This window comes from Delphinus delphis, chromosome 13 (assembly GCF_949987515.2).
Source record: "Delphinus delphis chromosome 13, mDelDel1.2, whole genome shotgun sequence".
Classification (NCBI taxonomy): Eukaryota; Metazoa; Chordata; class Mammalia; order Artiodactyla; family Delphinidae; genus Delphinus; species Delphinus delphis.
The window spans coordinates 28,272,596-28,291,766 of NC_082695.1; the positions used below are offsets into that span (position 1 = coordinate 28,272,596).

The 19,171-nt window shown below is 53.5% G+C and overlaps 1 protein-coding gene and 1 long non-coding RNA gene across 2 annotated transcripts; one reads left to right on the top strand and one right to left on the bottom strand.

The window, feature by feature from the left end:
* Positions 1–1,935: 1,935 nt before the first annotated feature.
* On the bottom strand, positions 1,936–12,222 carry TUBB6 (tubulin beta 6 class V). The gene is made up of 4 exons (XM_060028638.1): positions 12,093–12,222; positions 11,697–11,805; positions 10,076–10,186; positions 1,936–3,395 (listed from the first exon to the last, which is right to left on the bottom strand). Exons 1-4 carry the CDS (start codon positions 12,147–12,149, stop codon positions 2,332–2,334), a joined length of 1,341 nt encoding a protein of 446 aa, XP_059884621.1. The 5' UTR covers positions 12,150–12,222; the 3' UTR covers positions 1,936–2,331.
* Positions 11,523–18,410, top strand: LOC132436126 (uncharacterized). The gene is made up of 3 exons (XR_009521716.1): positions 11,523–11,560; positions 17,111–17,299; positions 18,156–18,410. It is a non-coding gene; the product is annotated as an uncharacterized lncRNA (long non-coding RNA).
* Positions 18,411–19,171: the final 761 nt, after the last annotated feature.

Genomic DNA, 19,171 nt, shown 5'->3' on the forward strand with positions numbered 1-19,171 from the left:
GGTCTCAGGTTTGTGGTTCTCTTCAGCTCCCACAAGATGCTCAGGAAGTCTAGATTTGTTCATCCTGGAGGATGAACTCGGGGTGTGAAGTGTGTTGGCCCAAGTGAGTCAGTGAGCCCGTGACAGCACATCCTCACTCGGCTGACCATGACCGGGCCTTGGTCTCACGTGTGGGTCTGCAGCGGATGTATAACCACCACTGGACTGTGGGCTGGCAGGCTGGACTGCAGGGCACCGCCACTGGGCTGGGAAGCCTTGCGCCTTCCGCGAGGTCACTGTTACTGTTAGAAGGGAGTGATGTGCTGTTGTGGTTCCAGAAAAGCCAGAGTCCACAGTGCCACAGACCTAGGTCAGAACTCGCCAGAAGGTGGCCCAAAGAAGATGTAGGTCTTCAAGTGCCATTATTTGGACTTGGAGGCACCACATATTTCTGCATTTTTAATACTTTTTAGCTGTCTCCTTTAGCGTTATTCCAACTTGCTTGTGTGTTCTTGACGCAGATGTGTTGTGGGACGTGACTTGTCAGGTTTCAGGCACAGAACCGGCTGGCGTCCTGGAGGAGCACTGGACCGATGGGGTGGCAGGTGGCCCGGGTAGCCCCCGCCCTCCCGCCCATCCTGGGACCGCTCTTCCATACTCCAGCTCACCAGGCCACAGAAGCACTAACAGCATCACAGCATCCCGGGAGCTGGGGCTGCAGGGGTACCGATCACAGCCTCCCTTCCCTTCCTCACGGGATGCTCTGGGCGCTTGTTGAGTGAGGCTGTGAGGTGAGGAGGACAGCCCTGCAGAGGGGGGGCTAGTGTGCGCCACCCCTGCTGAGCCTCCTGGGTGGTGCCAGTCGTGAATCAGGCCTGATGGCGCTCGGGTGGTGACCCACATCTCCCCTGCGCTGCTGTATGAGGTGCTGCATGGCCGGCGGCCAGTGGGGCCCGGAGTGGCTGCTGCGGCCTCAGTGCGGCTCCTCTCTACACCCGCGGAGCATGAGTGTGTCGGGGCCTGACTCGGGTTTGGCCTCCAGCCGGCGCTCAGGGCACTCGTCTCTCCTCCAAGGCCCGTCAGACCTAGTGAGGGTCCAGCATAGATGGGGGCGGCGAGAGATTTTCACCGTAGTCTCACAAAATGGTTAGATTTTTGCAAAAACAGGATCTCACCTCGGTTCAAGCCATGTTGCGTGTTTTGTGGGTCACTTTGCCCAAGGCGCAGCGGATACAATTACAGAGGGCCACCATGGGGCAGGGGCTCAGCTCAGCAGTTCCTCAGGAACCCACGAGGGGTGGGGAGGCTGGTTAGGGGGTCCAGCACTAGCATTAAAATGCTTCCACCCGGAGTGACACGCTCGTGTTCCCTGGGCTGAAGCAGCTGGGCTCACAGTGCCCTCCAGGGGGAAGAAGCCAGAACCTGGGAAGTGAGCCTGCTTGCCCCATGGAGGCTGAGCCTAAAAGGCGTCTTAGGGAGCAGACACCGTGAGTTGGGGGGAGTGGGGGATCCTGTGCCCTGTGCGGGGCCTGCCTGCTGGCCCTGCAGCCCCAGAAGGAAGCACAGCAGCTCCCAGAGCCGCCACCTGGCCCCCCACCCACGTTGAGCTTGTGTGTCCCCAGCTTTGGCTGGAAGCCTGAGGGTCATATCCTGTGCTCCTCCAAATCTCAGCCAGGTTGTTAGGGGAGGCTGGGTGGATTAGCCTAGGGCCGTACGCAGGAAAGATTCGTGGGGGCCTAAGTGCTGGGGACGTACAAGTGGGGACAAGGGCTTTTATTTGGGGATGCGCTGCTTTCTGTAGCCACCAATTAAAGAATCTCAGGGCTGCCTGAGAGCCTCCAACGCAAGAGAAGCCCCTCTCTGCGTGGAGTGAGCTGTCAGGGCTGCACCCCGGTAAGGGGCGAGTGCTGTCGGGGAAGCAGAGGCTGGAGAGACAGAGGGGCACTTAGGGTTTATTGTGACCAGGTTGTTCCCGAGTTCAGAGCTGCACGTCCAGTACGAGGCGGCACCTTGCAGCTCCAGGTGTCATCATAGGATGAAACACACGGTTTCTAACCCCCTAATTCCCAGACATGGTTGAACACTTAAGAGAAGGTGAAGTTTATTTATTTAGCCCTTTATTTATGGCCCATGAGTTCTTTCAAGTCCTCTCTGGTCTGATGTTTGGGTAGGGATGCCAGTCCCCACTCTTCTGATGTCCTTCATCCCGGATGACGGACAGGACAGTCTCGCTGCCTCTGCGAGGGGCCCGTCCCCACACACTCGGACCAGGGCTCCCCTCAGCGGCCAGGAGACTCACCAGGGTTGGAGGAAGGACCTCTGAGCCACGGCGTCCAAGGCAGGGACGCGCCTCTATTCGTTGACCTCCTCCTCGTCGTCCTCAAAACCTTCCTCGCCCTCGTCGGCCGTGGCGTCCTGGTACTGCTGGTACTCGGACACCAGGTCGTTCATGTTGCTCTCGGCCTCAGTGAACTCCATCTCGTCCATGCCCTCACCCGTGAACCAGTGCAGGAAGGCCTTGCGCCGGAACATGGCCGAGAACTGCTCCGAGATGCGCTTGAACAGCTCCTGGATGGCCGTGCTGTTGCCGATGAAGGTGGCGGCCATCTTCAGGCCGCGCGGCGGGATGTCGCACACGGCCACCTTCACGTTGTTGGGGATCCACTCCACGAAGTAGCTGCTGTTCTTGTTCTGGATGGCCAGCATCTGCTCATCCACCTCCTTCATGGACATGGGGCCCCGGAACACGGCGGCCACGGTCAGGTAGCGGCCGTGGCGGGGGTCACAGGCCGCCATCATATTCTTGGCATCGAACATCTGCTGGGTGAGCTCGGGCACTGTCAGCGCCCGGTACTGCTGGCTGCCACGGGCGGTGAGTGGGGCAAAGCCGGGCATGAAGAAGTGCAGGCGTGGGAAGGGCACCATGTTCACGGCCAGCTTGCGCAAGTCGGCGTTGAGCTGGCCAGGGAAGCGCAGGGAGGTGGTGACCCCGCTCATAGTGGCCGACACCAGGTGGTTGAGGTCCCCGTAGGTGGGCGTGGTCAGTTTCAGTGTGCGGAAGCAGATGTCGTACAGGGCCTCGTTGTCGATGCAGTAGGTCTCGTCCGTGTTCTCCACCAGCTGGTGCACGGAGAGGGTGGCGTTGTAGGGCTCCACCACCGTGTCCGACACCTTAGGAGAGGGCATCACGCTGAAGGTGTTCATGATGCGGTCGGGGTACTCCTCGCGGATCTTGCTGATGAGGAGAGTGCCCATCCCAGAACCGGTGCCGCCGCCCAGCGAGTGGGTCAGCTGGAAGCCCTGCAGGCAGTCGCAGTGCTCGCACTCCTTCCGCACCACGTCCAGGACCGAGTCCACCAGCTCGGCGCCCTCCGTGTAGTGGCCTTTGGCCCAGTTGTTCCCGGCGCCGGTCTGTCCTGGAGTCAAGCAAGAGAGGGGACACGGTTCCGACAGGGCTATGGGGCGGGGGGAGCTGCGCGGGGCCATTAGTACATTTAAAGTGTGTTAGGAAACGATTAGATAATAGAGCGAGGGTTGGGCCCCGGTCCCCCAGCACTGCAGGAGCGTGGGAGGGCAGGCAGCTGCTTCAGACAAGGAAAATCCGCCAGTTTTAAGATGTACGCGTGTTCTGACCTGGTAATTCCATTCTTGTTTTTAAGTAGATAATTCTCCCACAAGGTAAAAGACAAAGAGAACAGAAAGTATACATTAAAAAATAAATTGCTAAAAAAAACCCAAAAAATCAAATTGCTTTCCCCTCTCCTTTGGGCTCTCAGAATTTTGTACTACGCACAAATACTTTCTTTTCGAAACAGTAATACTTTCTCATGTTAATTGGGCTTCTCGTTCATCATCCAGAATTACGGTTGCAAAAGTTTCTGAGCACCCACTATTTTGCACCTGTAATTAAACACCCAGCACAGGAAGTCATTCCTGTCCTCAAATTGCTTCCAGTCAGTCGTAGTAAGATTAACACATGTGAAACTTTGTATTTTTTCCAAGGAGTTCAAGTAACTAGAAAGAGATCTTCTCGTTAGTCTGTTTTGGGTTTTTTGTTTGTTTTAAACAACGGTGCTTTTTCCCCAACATGCTTATTTCTACTTTACTTTATGGAAGAAATTTTTAATCTGAAAGGTTGGCTGATCAATTTAAAATCCTAACTTTCAGTTCACTTCGTTATAAAATGGAAGCTCCATCAGTAGACAAAGCATTTTTTCCAAGCTGTATACACAGGCCTGTGTTTGTTTGAATGGATGCACTTAAAAAGATCTGGCAAAGAGGACCGGGAGGAACTTATTTTCGTTTTTGCTTGTCTGGACACTGCGCATTTCCTGTAATGCAGTGCTCTTCAGACACCACTGCTCTGTAGCCCTGAAAATATTTAAAAACTACATACCCCAACATTAAGCTGACATCTAACGTCTTCACAAATTCAAATAGTTGCAAATTCAAATTGTTGCAAATGATATTTTAATTTCCAAGGTACTATAAATACTCCCTTTTGAAAACAAACATGTTATACATCATTCTATTAAATGTATCCCACAGAGTCCATGTAAAAATCAGGAACAGGGAATTCCCTGGCGGTCCAGTGGTTAGGGCTTGGCAGATTCACTGCCGTAGCCAGGGTTTGATCCCTGGTCGGGGAACTAAGATCCCACAAGCCGCGCGGCGTGGCCAAAAACAACAACACCAACAAAAAAAAAACAGGAATAAATCCTAAGTTGAAATTGATTTAAAAAAAAATTCCTATGATCACAAGGTGTTTAAAATGTCAATAACTGTATTCTTTTCAATTAGTTCATTTATCCAAGTGTGAACATCAGATATTGCCAGAATGAGACAAGGTTTGGCATCCTTTTTTTTTCTTTTTTTTTTTTTTGGCCACACCACACCACACGTGGGATCTTCCCTGACCGGGGATTGAACCTGTGCCCCCTGCAGTGGAAGTGCAGAGTCTTAACCATTGGACAACCGGGGAAGTATTTGGCATCCATTTTATTCCTTTTTCTTTGTTTTTACATATATAAATACTGAGAAGTCTTGTTCACATAAATATGTAAATGGAATCAATTGTATTCTAACAATGTCATTGAATTATTTGATCTTCAGAGTTAAATGCCAAAAATCAAACAGTGTGCTTCCCTGGTGGCGCAGTGGTTGAGAGTCCGCCTGCCGATGCAGGGGACACGGGTTCGTGCCCCGGTCCGGGAGGATCCCACATGCCGTGGAGCGGCTGGGCCCGTGAGCCACGGCCACTGAGCCTGCGCGTCCGGAGCCTGTGCTCCGCAACTGGAGAGGCCACAACAGTGAGAGGCCCGCATACCACCAAAAAAAAAAAAATCAAATGGTGATCTATCATCAGAAAGTATTTTTAGGGACTTCCCTGGCTATCCCACATGCCACGTGGCACGGCCAAAAAGAAAAAAAAAAGTATTTTTAATCATCTTTCAGCCCAAAACTCAATTTTGTGGAAAGCAGAATTGGAAACACCTGACTTGCATCAATCACACTTTCCTTCTGTTGGTCCAAAAGGCTTTGCACCAAGACTTACCTAATGCTTTCAATGAAAGGCTCTTTGTGTGGTCCCATATACTTAGACAGGGTTGGAAATTTTGAAATCTTAATTCCAACACAACTTTGCAAATATGGTTTTTAACGAAACGTTTTAAATATATTTTTGTCAAAATTTTTAGGTTTAGCAGATTTAGCTTATTCAGGTTGTAAAAACTATTGGCCATGTAACCTAACTGGCAAAGGCAGCCCTCATTATCAGAGCGATTCTGTAGATTGGACTTACTTTCTGTCAGAAAAACATGACTTTAATTTTCAACTCAAATCAATATGTTAATATGCATTTTAAGGAATATTAGAGAAACCACTGGAACTGAATTCTAGAGCACACTGTAAGGTAAGTTACAAAAAGCAGTAAAATCAAAGTAAATGATGCAGAGATTTAAAGATAAATTAAAAAGACAAGGCACTGCCATTTCTCATTAACTGGTAATTAGGCAGTGTAAGGGCCGCTAAAATGGTCAGCTGTTGAGGAAGCAAGGAAGGCTATTTAAGGCCTTGTATTTCTTCAGTTTGGGTATATCAAATTTGGTTTTGAAAAGAATCATGTATTATAAAAAATTTAAAAATAAATCCATCAGCCCCCTTATCAAACTTTCCCTACATATCGAACAAAAGAGACCACGGTGGTCCCACTGCCGAAGGTGGAGCCGGCAGGGGATTCAGCTGCGTCAGGTGGACTCAGAAGACAAGAGGAGCAGAGGGGCCAAGGCGCTGCTGGCACATGCTGTGCAGACCTCTCCCACCTTATGCCAAAGACACTCCCTTGATTTCTGTCTACACCCGCTGGTGGCAACAATTCACCACCACCCCCGTGCACCGATAGGGGAAACAGCTGTGGTAGTGACACAGCCGGGGCTGCCCCTGGAGACCCGCCTAGCACCACAGCAGAAGGAAGGCTCTGGGCGCTTGGGGGCAGGGCCTGGTCTCGGACACCCCCGGATTCTGCAGTTATCCCGGGGGGCGGCCTCACACATGGGGAAGGAGTCTTAGCTCAAATGTCTTTGGATCTTGCACAGCATTCATCAGTGCTAAGCCCTGTGGTGTAAAGTGCAAGTCTGTAAAAGAAGAACCACCGAAATTCTGTGATTCTTCAGTAAGTTTAAGATGTACTGCCTATTAGTGATTCGTATCTTATACCAAGGGAATCCCTTCGGAAGCATCTAAAGAAGTCCTACAAATCCATAAGGACAACGACAGCCTTTAGGAGGAAGGGCAAAGATATACGCACAGATCGCAGGGAGGGAAGCGCAAGTAACAAACCCATGGCATACTCCTCACGAGGGAAACGCAAACTAATAAGGAGATTCGGTTACCCTCCACGAAGCTGACAGAGCTCAAAAGCTTGGTAACACCGTGCTGACGGGGGTCTGGGGCAAGGCCCTCCCACACACACTGGAGCCACTGGGGGCATGAGGACGGGCCTCCATAGGGGGCAAGTCAGCGACAAGGATCAAGGTTGGTCCCATTGACTCAGCGAGTCTACCCAAAACGTGCAGAATGACATGTGGACAGAGACTCACCAGGGAGCAGTTTGTAATAGTGAAAAGGTCAAGAGCTAAATATCTATGAGCAGAGGACTGGTGACATCAGCGAGGCCATCGAGCCAGGGGGCAGAGATGGACAGACTCCAGAGGGGCAGCCTTGAGTCCTGCCACGGCCCCTTGGGGCGTTTCCCCCCCAGCAGGTAACTGCATTCTCGCTCGGGAACACAGACTCCCTTTATGGTGAAACCTGGCTGGCTGCCTTCTCATATGAGGCTGGAAAACCATCACATCCTTCCTAGGCCCCCACGACTCTCGCACCTCCCCACCAAGCCAGCACGCGCCGGGCCAGCCTCCCGTCTGGAGCTTGGTGAAGAGCAGATGCACCTTCAGCTGCCCCGAGGGACTAAGGATGATTTCACTAAACAGCGTGGAAACCAATGACCGGAGTGCAGTGGGGACACCGGGCGACAGGCAGCCACAGCCAGTGAAGCCCCTTGGCCTTGACCCTCCCCTCCCTCCAGCTCACACCATCCACTTGGCTTCCTCGGTGTTTACAGCATGATCAGCCATGAGGTTTTCTCGGCCATTGACAAAAGAAGGAAGCTGGAGGCTTCTGAAAATATTTTGCCACTGTCTCATAGCAACAGACGTTCCCAGTTAAATATTTGGGGGTCAGGAGTTGAACATCTTCTGCAATAGAGGTTGGGACATTAACCAGTGGCTCCAGATTGTAGAACACGAAACTGCAACAGATCCCAGGAGCCTCAGAGCCCACCCCTGGTTCACCTCCAGCTCACACGGGGTGTGGGGTAAAGCTTAGGGCTACGTGCTCCCGGACTCCCCTCCAGCCCTGAATCTGGAAGAGAAAGTTACACGTACAGAGAGGCCTAAGGTCAACCTTCCTGGTGCTTCGCTTTGTCCCACAAAACTCTCTCCCACTAATAGGCATGACTGCTATGCAACGAGCAGTTTGTTAAGAAAAAACTGGGGTTTTCTAAAGCATATTCATGTTTAAAACTCAAATGCAGAGAACTTCCACTTTTAAAATTACACTTACTTCAAGTCAGTGGTTTTTTTAAATGACTTCAAACTATATCTGAAAATGGAATGATGCTGTTTTTTTTAATTCACCAACTCTGAAGGCAATGGGGGTGAACCATCTCCATTCACAGGCAATTCGGCCTCTTTTATTAACTGGAGAATGACTTAAAAACAATTGTTGAGCCTAACAGCACACCACAGTGCATTCAGACATTCTGGGTCCTCTCCATGCCCCATGGCAAACATGTTATTTTCTTAGTTAAACATAGTGTCAACTTTTAAAAATTTCTATTAAAGCTGTTTCACATCAGTACCATCTTTGTTCCCCTAATTTGGTAGAATATCTCTATTAAGGCTGTGAGTACTGCTGTCTGATACAACTTTCTGCAGTGATGGGACTGTTGTATCTTTGCACTGGCCAATATGGCAGCCACTAGCCACACTTGGCTATTGAGCACTGGGTGTGTCGAGTACAACTGAGGAAGTAGCCTGACTTTATTTAACTTCAATTAAATTTAAATAGCCACATGTAGCTAGTGGCTACCATATTGGATGGTAGGATCTTGAAGCATCTTTGCTTGAGAACAATTATGTAAAGTCTAGTTCAGCAAAAGGTAAAGAATATAAATGTCCCCATTTGTAGACTATAAAAATACTGGTAATTTAGATTTTTTGATGTAATAAAAGGGGCACCAGAGACCTTCGTCCTGGTCTATTTGAAATATCAAAGGTGACAAAAACCCTTGAACAAATTGTCAGAAGCTTCGCCTGTCCCATTGCCTGTGTAGGTTGTCATTGTGATGGGGAAGGGGATGATACCAAGAGGACTCATAAACTTCGTGAATATGTACCTTGCTGAAGGTATCTTGCTCTACCTTTATAACAGGTCACTGCCTGATTCTAATACAAGGGAATCAATTCATGTACCAATAAAATCTTCCAAGTTTCTGCCTCCTCTTGTACACTTTGAAGTAACCTTGACTCCCAAAACCATGGCTCCAAGGTGAAAGAGGCTGGTCACACTAACAGTGCCACTTCGTTTAATTTGATATAATTTCTTTAGGAGTTTGCAGGGGAACAGGCGCTGCCATCATTTTCTGGGTGGAGGAAGGGGGAAGGAAGATTTGCCCAAATCCAACAAAACTAATAAATTCACATGGCACCAACCTTTGGAAAGAAAGCAGAACAACTGTCTATAGATGATGGAAGAAGAAATATAAACACACTGAAGTTAAAAGATGAGCAACATAAAAACCAAAGACAAATTATTACCATATTAGGATAGTCATTTATGAGAGGGAAAAAGAAGTTAATATCTAAAAATTTTCAAAATCAAGAACTATCACCAGTAAGCATTTCATTTAGAGAATCAAAGGTTACTTTTCCCCAAGAGGGTACTTTTCTTTTTTTTTTTTTTTTTTTTGTGTGTGGTACGCGGGCCTCTCACTGTTGTGGCCTCTCCCTTGGCGGAGCACAGGCTCCGGACGCGCAGGCTCAGCGGCCATGGCTCACGGGCCCAGCCGCTCTGCAGCATGTGGGATCATCCCGGAACGGGGCACGAACCCGTGTCCCCTGCATCGGCAGGCGGACTCTCAACCACTGCGCCACCAGGGAAGCCCAGAGGGTACTTTTCTTAAAGAAGCTGCCTATGATGGGGCTGGGACTGCTGATTTCCATTCTAAGCTTTTCTACACCACGTGATGTTTTTAATCTTGCACCCAAATTAGCTGGATGTTTAAAAAATAAAAAAGAGGGGGCTTCCCTGGTGGCGCAGTGGTTGAGAGTCCACCTGCCAATGCAGGGGACACGAGTTCGTGCCCCGGTCTGGGAAGATCCCACATGCCGTGGAGCGGCTGGGCCCGTGAGCCATGGCCGCTAAGCCTGCGCGTCCGGAGCCTGTGCTCCGCCAAGGGAGAGGCCCGCGTACTGCAAAATAAATAAATAAATAAATAAACAAATAAGAGGAAGAAGAAAGCAGGAAAGACAGAACCTACCGAAGATGAAGTTGTCAGGCCGGAAGAGCTGCCCGAAAGGCCCAGACCGCACACTGTCCATGGTGCCCGGCTCCAAGTCCACCAGGGCGGCCCTGGGCACATACTTCTGAGCTGGAAGAGAACAGAGCCCACCCACAAGGGTCAGTCTCTGGTTCCTAAGGCAATGGACTTCCCGGGAGCAAGTCCCACCAGCACAGCCGCCTGAGATGTACAGAGCGGGCTTTCTTAGAGCCACAGAATCTCAGCCCTGGGGGAGGGGAGCCCCAGAGAACACAGTCCACCGCGGACTTGTCCGGATGAGGAAGCCAGCCCGGTACAGGGCACAGGAAGTTCCTGGAAAAGGCAGGATGAGAAACGAGGTCTCCCGACCTCCTGCCGCCTGTATTTTCCAGTTCTTACCCGTGGGCAGTTCTACTTTTTAGCTCCACGGAAATCGTACTTGCAGCGAGTGGCAGAGCTGCTGGGACACTTTGGCACCTCCCTCCCTCACACACACGTGAACACACGAGTGAGTCTGAGCACCTGTTCCAGGTGCATCCACGGCTGTTTCCCGGGAGACTGTCTCATTTATGGACAAGTGTGGCCGTGTGCCGTTTCATCTGTAAGCACATGCTCACACCAGCTGGGCAAGAAACTGTCTCCATGAGGGTGGGGTCACTAGGACTGCATTGGGAACTGCTCTACAACCCATCCTGCTACGCACACACCCAAGCTGAAGAAAGAATGTCACCAGGCTAGGCCTGAGGGTGACCAGCAAGTGCCATGTATATTGCCCTCTTCTCAGTTCCATCCAGGAATCTCACCATCCGTGTCCTGCTGTTCCAGACCTTTTTAAAGCCCAGTAATTTATGTGTCCTGTTCTTCCCAGCTCTCATGTGGACAAGCAGTAGTAACTCCAAAGACAGAGCGTGATTATCTCTGGGGCTGGGGACACATGTGTATGGAAGGGCAGCTCCTGTCACTTCCTGGGTGTTCTTTCAATGTCTTAGTTTTATGTTGTCTTGTGAAGGGCATGTATCACTTTTATAATAAACGTTGTTACAAAAATAAAGTATAATGTAACCACCATATAGATGTAGCTACCCAGGACAAGGGTGATACTATTCTCAAACTTGGATAAACCACAACCTGGAATTTTTACTAAACTCCACCAGATAATGACGCTCTCTGTCTGTAGTTGCAGCTTGCAGGGGATGTAAAGTCTTTTTGGAGGTCTGCAAAGGGCCAGAAAAATCATTTGAGGGAGTGTTTTTCAAAGTTTTAGCCAAAAACTTTAAGAAATAAAATTTTAAAAGATAAAATAAATTTTAATAAGAGCCGGACATGACCCACTAAGCTGATATCACAACAGCAGCGGGTCCGCTTCAAGAGCTCAGACCCGCCGGGGAGGACGAGATGCTGTTTGAAATCAACCGACGTCGGATTTCCCGCCCCGAGCGAGGGAGGAGCCCGGCGTCCGGCTACAGCTGGGAGGATTTTTCCAGGGTGAGCCACCCACGCGCCGGGCGGCCCCGCGGGTTGGGGAGGGGGAGCATGGCCGGGGTTCCACAGGGCGATGCCGGGGTCCCAGAGAGGGATGGCCGGGGATGGGGGAAGGGCGGGGTCGCGCCGCGCCACTCACACGATGACTCATTGTAGTAGACGTTGATCCTCTCCAGTTGCAGCGTCGAGTCACCCACGTAGCCTCCAGCAGGGTCGATGCCATGTTCGTCGCTGATCACTTCCCAAAACTTGCAAAGGGCGGGGCGGAGGACAGACGGTCAGCCCGGGGCCCTGGCACCCGCGGCTCCCCTAGGGCCGGCCCGGTAGGCGGGCGGCGCGCGGGGAGCGGCCGCAGAATTCCAGGCGCGCCTGAGCTGCCAGCGGGCGCTCCGGGGCCGCGGGGACGGGGAGCAGGGCCGGGTCCCGCGGTGACATCCCCCTCGGCCGCGCCGGTCCTCCCGCGCTGCCCCGGCCCGAGGGATTAGGGAGGGGCGGGCCGCCCACCCGCAGGGAGCCCGGCCCGGCCCGCGCCCACCTTGGTGCCGATCTGGTTCCCGCACTGGCCCGCTTGGATGTGCACGATCTCCCTCATGACGCGAGCTCGGCGCTCGCTGCTCGGACAGCGCGGCGACTGCGGGCCCAGCCGCTCGGCGCCCTGGACTCGGCGCCAGCCGCCCCTCCCCGACCCTCCCCCAGCCGCCCTGGCCAATGGCCGGGCCCGCCCCCCCCCGGCCTCGCCCCCTCCGCCCCCGCCCCCCGTGCGCCCTCCCCCATCTCCCCGGGCCAGGCCGGGTCTTCCCAGCTGCCGCCTCACACCCCCTCGCCCCCGCGGTCCTTGCGCCTTCCCCTTACCCCCACCCAGGGCCCCCAGCGGTCTGTGCGCCTCCCTCCGCTCCTCCCCGCAGCCTGCGCGCCGGAGCCCAGGGCCCGTTCTTCCCGGGCCGCCTCGACCCTGCGCGGTCCCAGAAGGGAGAACAGACCGGGGACAGTGGAGGGACCCCTGCTGGGGGGCCGGTCCGGGAAAGAGCCGGTCCTTGGGGCGCCCACCCGAGTGGGTCGGGGCGGAGACTCAGCGGGCGGGCGGCGGACGGGAAGGACAAGCTCTCTCCCCACCCCTTCGCTGCCCCGCGCGGAGGGAAACCGGAGACCCCTCGCGGGTTCCCGGACCGCAGGCCTAGGGGTGCTTATGGTTCCCGCCCGCCACGGGTTCAAACCCAGCGTGTAGAGGGCTGTGGGACACGGGAGTGGAGTTTTTCGGGGCGACTCTGACCCCCGCCCCCCGACTCAGGCTCCGGCACGGGTTCTTACGTCTCCGCCCTACTGTATCTCCGTCTCGAAATACAGGTGCCCTTAGGTTCTGAGCACTTGGAACAGTGTGTGATGGAGTTTGATTAAAGTGAACACATGGCTGGACCTGAAAACGAACACACACACACACACACACACACACACACACACACACCCCTGCACAGTTTACGCAGCCTCTCCATCCGTAATCTGGGAGGAAAGGCTCTTTGAAGGGGCAGGGGTCTGGGCTGTCCGCCTGGTTCCCTCACTTTCCCCATCGCTGGGTCGGGGCCTCCCTTGCTGTTGGGAGGGGGTCTGGACGCGGATCTCCTGCGTGTGAATAACTGCGAAGCTGGAGGAGGGAGGAAACTTCAATCTTATGGAGCTCGTGTGTCTTCTCTCTCCGCTGGGGCCACGGAAAGTTGGGGGTTCCCTGTGGAATGAGCTAAGCCCTCCCCCGGCCCAGGAGACAGTTCTTCTGTGCAAAGCTTGGTTTCCTGTTCCTTTTACAAGGTGCATCCCAACCTTTCTGAACCCCCGCCCTCCCCTTCCCCAGTGTTTGCCCACAGCCCCTCCAGCAGGTAAAGTCTTTACTCCTTAGCTGCTGGCATCAGGGTTCTGGGTCCCCCACCCTACCTTCTCAGTGGTCCTCAACCCGCAGGGGCTGTCACCCCAGCAGCCTGGGCCCCCGCTGCCAGCCTCCCAGGGGCACAGCTCCACCTGACACCCAGGATTCTCCAGGCCACTCCTGTGGGCAGCCCAGCTGGCCAGGCGGGGCTCACAGGTATTTCTGTGCCACAAATGCCTCCTGTGTGCCACGTGTGTGTGTGTGTGTGTGTGTGTGTGTGTGGTTTGAAAGAAGTGGAGAACTTAAAATGTTTTCTTCTGGAGTTTTTCAAACGTTCCCAATTTCAGGGGTCAGTTTCTTTAACCTTAAGATCCCTGCCCTGTCCCCCTCACCCTCCCCTGCAGTGCTGCTTCTCTGCCTTCCTGTAGGTTCCCATACCTCTCTTTACACACAGGGCACCTGGGGAAGCAGGTTAGGGGGCACAGCCCTGCCCATGCCCCCAGTCAGGACCCGAGACAACCCAGCAAGCACCCTTGCTTAGCCTGCATGTTGCCATCGCTCAATTTAATTATTGACTCCAAAGAAATGTTCCCTTTATCTGTGTGCTGGTGCTGAGTCTGGTGCAGGGAGTGGAGGGAGGGCCTGTGGTTCCTGGAAGAGCCTGGTTGCTCAGTCCCTGCGGAATCAAGCCCCTGAGTAAAGAGAAGTGCTCACGTCAGCAGCTCCAGTGCTTTGTTGAAATGGCCACCTCACCAAAGCTAGTCCTTGGGTGGAATTTGAGTCCAAAGTGTTCACTGGAGCCAGAGAATAGGTGTCGGCATGGCCTCAGGGACACCTGGATTTGATGGGGGGGAGGCTGATTTACTGGAGTTTCTGATGGGCTCTCCCTGCTGACCAGCGGCACAGCCTGCCCCCTGCACCATGAGGGGGGAGGGGGAGGTGACGAGGACTCAGTGCTAGACGCTTTTGTACAGAATCTGCACGCCACCCCTCCAAGTTTAGGTGTCACTGCCGCTAAGGCAGGTGGGAGTGAAAGGGTCCCCTGCTCCTAACATGGACGGGGCCCAAGCAAGGGCACAGGCAGGCTAAAGACACAGGAGCTACAAATCAGGCTTGCGGAAACCTTTCCTGCGTCCCACGCGGGAAGCATCTCCTGTGCACACCAGCCCTCGGTCCATCTCTTCTCCCCCCCCCCAACTATGGCCATCCCTGGGCCACATTCTGTGTCACAGTCACTAGTGGGAGGAGGGGGCCCTGAAGCAAGCTCAGGGATGTCTGGGCAGGGAGTCCTGAGGTCCCGGTGGCCCCAAGTGGGAGGGGCACCACCCAGGGCCCCGTCTGGACAGAGTTTTGGGTCCTCACCTCCTGTCTGCTCGCTTTCCACCTCCCACAGCCCCTCGCCCTGCCCTGTTTCCTCCATGGTCACCACGCGGGGTAAGGACCTGGGGCCACTGCCCAGGTCTGGATATAGGTGGGAAAAAGCCCCCCAACCCTGGGGACAGGTCTCACTGCTCCCTGCCCGTGTCTGAAAGTCATGGTGATGGGGAGGTAGGTTCCATCCTGTCCTCTCCAAATCCTGAGGAGCCCCTGGAGAAAGACACCAAGGGACCAGGTCAAGCTCTGGGACCAGGCTGGTGATAGCCACCTGTGGCCTTATTTGCAGCTAAAACCCTAGGTTTTGACAAGTGTAATGACATGGGACCATTGTGCTTCTATGTGATGTGACTCTTGGTGGACAAAGGACGGTGCTTGGGATGGGAGTGGCTGTCTACCTGTGCTCTGTCAGGCAGGGGCAGGTGCTGGGACAGGGAGTGGAGGCTGGGCAGTGCCGTGGAGCGGGGCCAGGGGGGTGGGGTGTCGATTCCTGGGACGAGAGGGAAGGGGCCACCGAGTGCCGAGTGCCGAGGCTCTGAGCTGACTCTTGGGCTTTTCCACCATCTGCACCTTCAACAAAGCCATTTTGAAGCTGTCAAAGCTCCCTCCCTGGAAGTTCTGCAAAGGGGAGCTCAGGTCCTGCTCATCTAGCGAGTGGGCCCTGGGCCCGTGTCCGTGGAGCCTGAATGTGGCTGGTGGGTCCACCTGAGGGTCCTGGTTATGAGTGGAACCTGCAGACCTATTATATACTGGCCCCCGTCGTGCTGTCTAGGAAAGTAAATTTTCTTGGGTTCTAATTCTTTGGAAAAGTCGTATTTCATATATAGTATTTAAACAAATATTTGACCAACCAGAACACCAGGCTCACAGGCCAAGTGGATGTGAGAGGAACACTTATTCCAGAGGCCCAGGGGCTGCGGCCCTGCCCAGTGCGAGGCCCCCGGAGGTCAGGGCCTGACTGCATCCCTCACGTGATCACAGCCGGGCCAGAGACCCAGACCCTGTAACACAGGGTCACAGAGCACCTAATGCTCGGGGTGGTGTGCGGGTTAGACCATTCGGCCCTCTGCCTGATGAGCTGCCCCTGCCTCACGGATTTCAGTTATTCCATTGAAAAATGAGACCAGCCTTTCCAGGCTCAGCATCTCAAACAGCTGCAACCACCTCGAGTTTTACTTTATGATGAAGAGCCTCCCTTTCTCAACAGGGAAGGTGGCCAGAGTGGGGGCCTCCGGGGGGGCTGCCTTGCTGGCTGAGCAAGCCACGGAGTGCAGGGCCTTTTATTTCTGTGTAAATCTGATTACAGAAGATCTGGGAAACTCGAAGAGAGTTCAGAATAAAGCCACAAAGATTGTTCAGGATTTTAAAAAGATGAAGGGAGGGGAAAGAACCGCGACGGAGAGACAGCAGCCCTGATGGGATCCAAGTGCTGCGGTTGTTTTCATCTCCAACAGGCCTTTGGAGAACAGGTGTGGAGCGTGGAGCATGTCTAACCGATGTTATTTTAAGTGTGATAATGAGATGTCGGGGGTACAGGCAGCCTGCCTTCACGTGCTTCATAGGAAGGGTGGGCGTGTGTGCTCAGAGGGGAAGAAATGTGGCTGAGTGTTCACACAGCCCAGCCCAGACAAGGTGTGGGCGTGCATTTTGCTTCGGGATTGTTCTTTCAACTCTCCCGTCGGTTTGGAAACTGCAAGTGAAATTGTGGTGGTGGAGGATGAACTGAAGGATTTAGCCGGCCAGTGGGGAGCACAGCCAGCCGGCAACAGTCCCAGGGCTCTCTAGGTGATGGCATGGTGATGGGCTTTGCTTCCTGACTGGGGACAGAGAGGGTCAGAGGAGTGTGGAGTGGCCAGAGGCCAGGATGGCAGCTCCCAGGGACAAGGAGGATGTCCCCGAAGGGCTTCCAAAGGCTGGAGGTCTTCAAAACCAGGGCAGGTTCCCTTGGTCCACAGGAGCCAAGTGTGTGTGGGGATGGCGTATGAATCCCTATTCCTTCCATGATGGTTACCAGGCAGCTGGGGACACAGCTCCTTCGGGTCCAACCCAACCCACCAGCGTGAGCTGTGTGTCTGTCCTGTGCCGGCATTGTGCTGGCTAGGATGCAGTCAACAGCCAGCCTGCCCAACTAGTAGGACAACTGGACATCAAAGGAGGCTGGGCTCTCGCTCGCAGCTCTGACCGCCCCACCTGCCTCTGTGTTGGGTTCATCCGGACGGTGGTGAACAGGTGACAGGCACCCCCCCACACACACACCCCACCTCGGCCGATCTTGTGCAGGGTTGGGAACAAAAGTACAACTCTGTTTTCTGTGCCTTTTCTAGACAAGAGTCCAGACAGGGTGGGATGTGTGATGGTAAACCCATGGAGGGCCAGAGGAAGGCCCCACAGAGGGTGACTGCAGCCTGTTTTGTTCTACGCGCGCGCGGGAAGTGAATTGAAACTCTGAGGAGATGCTCAACCCTGCCTCCTGGAAGCTCGAGATTCAGACAAGTCAGTCTCCTCATTTGCAGGTGAGTGAGTAGGACCAGACTGTCTTTAAATTCCCTGCCAGCTCTCACATCCTACGACTGATCAACACCCATCCTAAGTTACATCAGACAAAACCCAGCTCACCTAAAATGCAATCTGATAGTCCTGAGTCATCTGTTTTTAAGGAAGTAGTGAGCATGTATCCAGGAAGTGCACAATGAAGAAGAAATTCATGTATAAAGCTGTCTAGAAAATCAAATTTATAACAGATGTGATCGGATGGTAACAGAATTGTTACCACGTTCTGTAGCAAAGAGGAACAATGTCTCACCCGTAACGAACCCAATGGCTTTTACCAGCCAAGCCTCACCCTCTGCATTCCTTATTTTCCGAAACGTGGAGTCAGCTCCATCCTGACCACTTTCTCTGATCCCCAGCTTCAGCTTCTTGTAAAAGGATGGGCTCTGAATGGGGTGAGAGAACCATGGGATCTGGTCCCCCGTGACCACCTGACAAGCTGTGTGACCACGGAGCCCGTTTCTCCCTCTGCAGCACATGGGGGTCAAGGGCTCTGCAGCCAGGTGTCCAGAGCTTCCCCCCACCCCGGCCCCTTATCTCAAACACACAGGCAGGGTGTGCGGGGCTGGGGCAGAGGCAGCAGCCATCAGTGAGGAGGGTGGAAGGGACACAGTGCTGGATGGGGTGGGGGTCCGGGGGCCGCCAACTGAGACCAGCTCTGGAGGGTTCCCATCAGGGGCTGGGGAAGGGGAGGTGAGGAGACATGCCTTCACCAGGGTTTTTTAAACGAGCTGAGGTCCAGCAGCTTTCAGGACTGGCCTTGGGCAGGTAGTATTTTTAAATATAGTCTTTATATTATTTTTCCATTAAAAACCAAAGATGGGGCTTCCCTGGTGGCACAGCGGTTAAGAATCCGCCTGACAATGCAGGGGACACGGGTTCGAGCCCTGGTCCTGAAAGATCCCACATGCCACGGAGCAACTAAGCCCATGCGCCATAACTACTGAGCCTGCGCTCTAGAGCCCGCGAGCCACAACTACTGAAGCCCGTGTGCCTAGACCCCGCGCATCGCAACAAAGAGTAACCCCCGCTCGCCATAACTAGAGAAAGCCCGCGCGCGGCAACAAAGACCCAACACAGCCAAATAAATAAATAAATAAATAAAACAACTAAACGATGAGTTTTGCAAGATATGAAGTCCTGGAGATCTGTACCCAAAAATGTGGACACCACTGAACTGAACACTTAAAAATGGCCACAATGGTGCATTTCAGGTGATGTGCTTTTTACCACAATTTTTAAAAAGGAGAGTAATAGACAAGCTTCAGAAAAGTTGGAAAAGACTGAAAACTAACAAAAGACAACATCCAACCCCCAAACATCATTAATTAATTAATAACATTTGGACACACTTCCTGCTGTCTTTTCTTAGCCCTGATGTCCCTCTCTCTAAGAGGAAGGCCTCTGCGGGGACTGCAGGCCAGACCCCATCCAGGTAGAGGTGGCCCGGGAGCCGCAGGACGGCACCCAGCTGAGGGGGGGTGGGGGGGGGAATGGGCGGTGCTCTCCTACTGGCTCTGCCCAGCATGCCTCCCCTTGCTATTTCATCCGCACCCCCCTCAGGAGAGCTGCAGTGTTCTCTGTCCCCTTCTCTGTGACTTCTGCTGTGTCCTCTCCTTGGGGACATTGGGGCACATAACTCACCACTAAGAAAGGTCAGTGCCACGGGGAGTCTGAGGTCAGGCAGGTGGGCTTCATTTCGACTCTGCCGCAGGGAGACGTGGGCTGTAATTGCAGCCCCGCACGGTGGCTGGGCATATTGTGGGGGGATATGGAAAGTCTTCTTTCTCTCTTGGCGCCCTGTACAGAGCAGGTGCTCGGCATGTGTGGTTGGT

What these genes read in the sequence shown, in the direction of transcription:
- TUBB6 (XM_060028638.1), bottom strand. Translation starts at nt 12,149, where the DNA reads ATGAGGGAGATCGTGCACATCCAAGCGGGCCAGTGCGGGAACCAGATC. An exon ending in CTACTACAATGAGTCATCGT is followed by an intron (nt 10,187 to 11,696) that starts GTGAGTGGCGCG and finishes GTTCTCTTCCAG; the next exon opens with CTCAGAAGTATGTGCCCAGG. An exon ending in GCCTGACAACTTCATCTTCG is followed by an intron (nt 3,396 to 10,075) that starts GTAGGTTCTGTC and finishes GCTTGACTCCAG; the next exon opens with GACAGACCGGCGCCGGGAAC.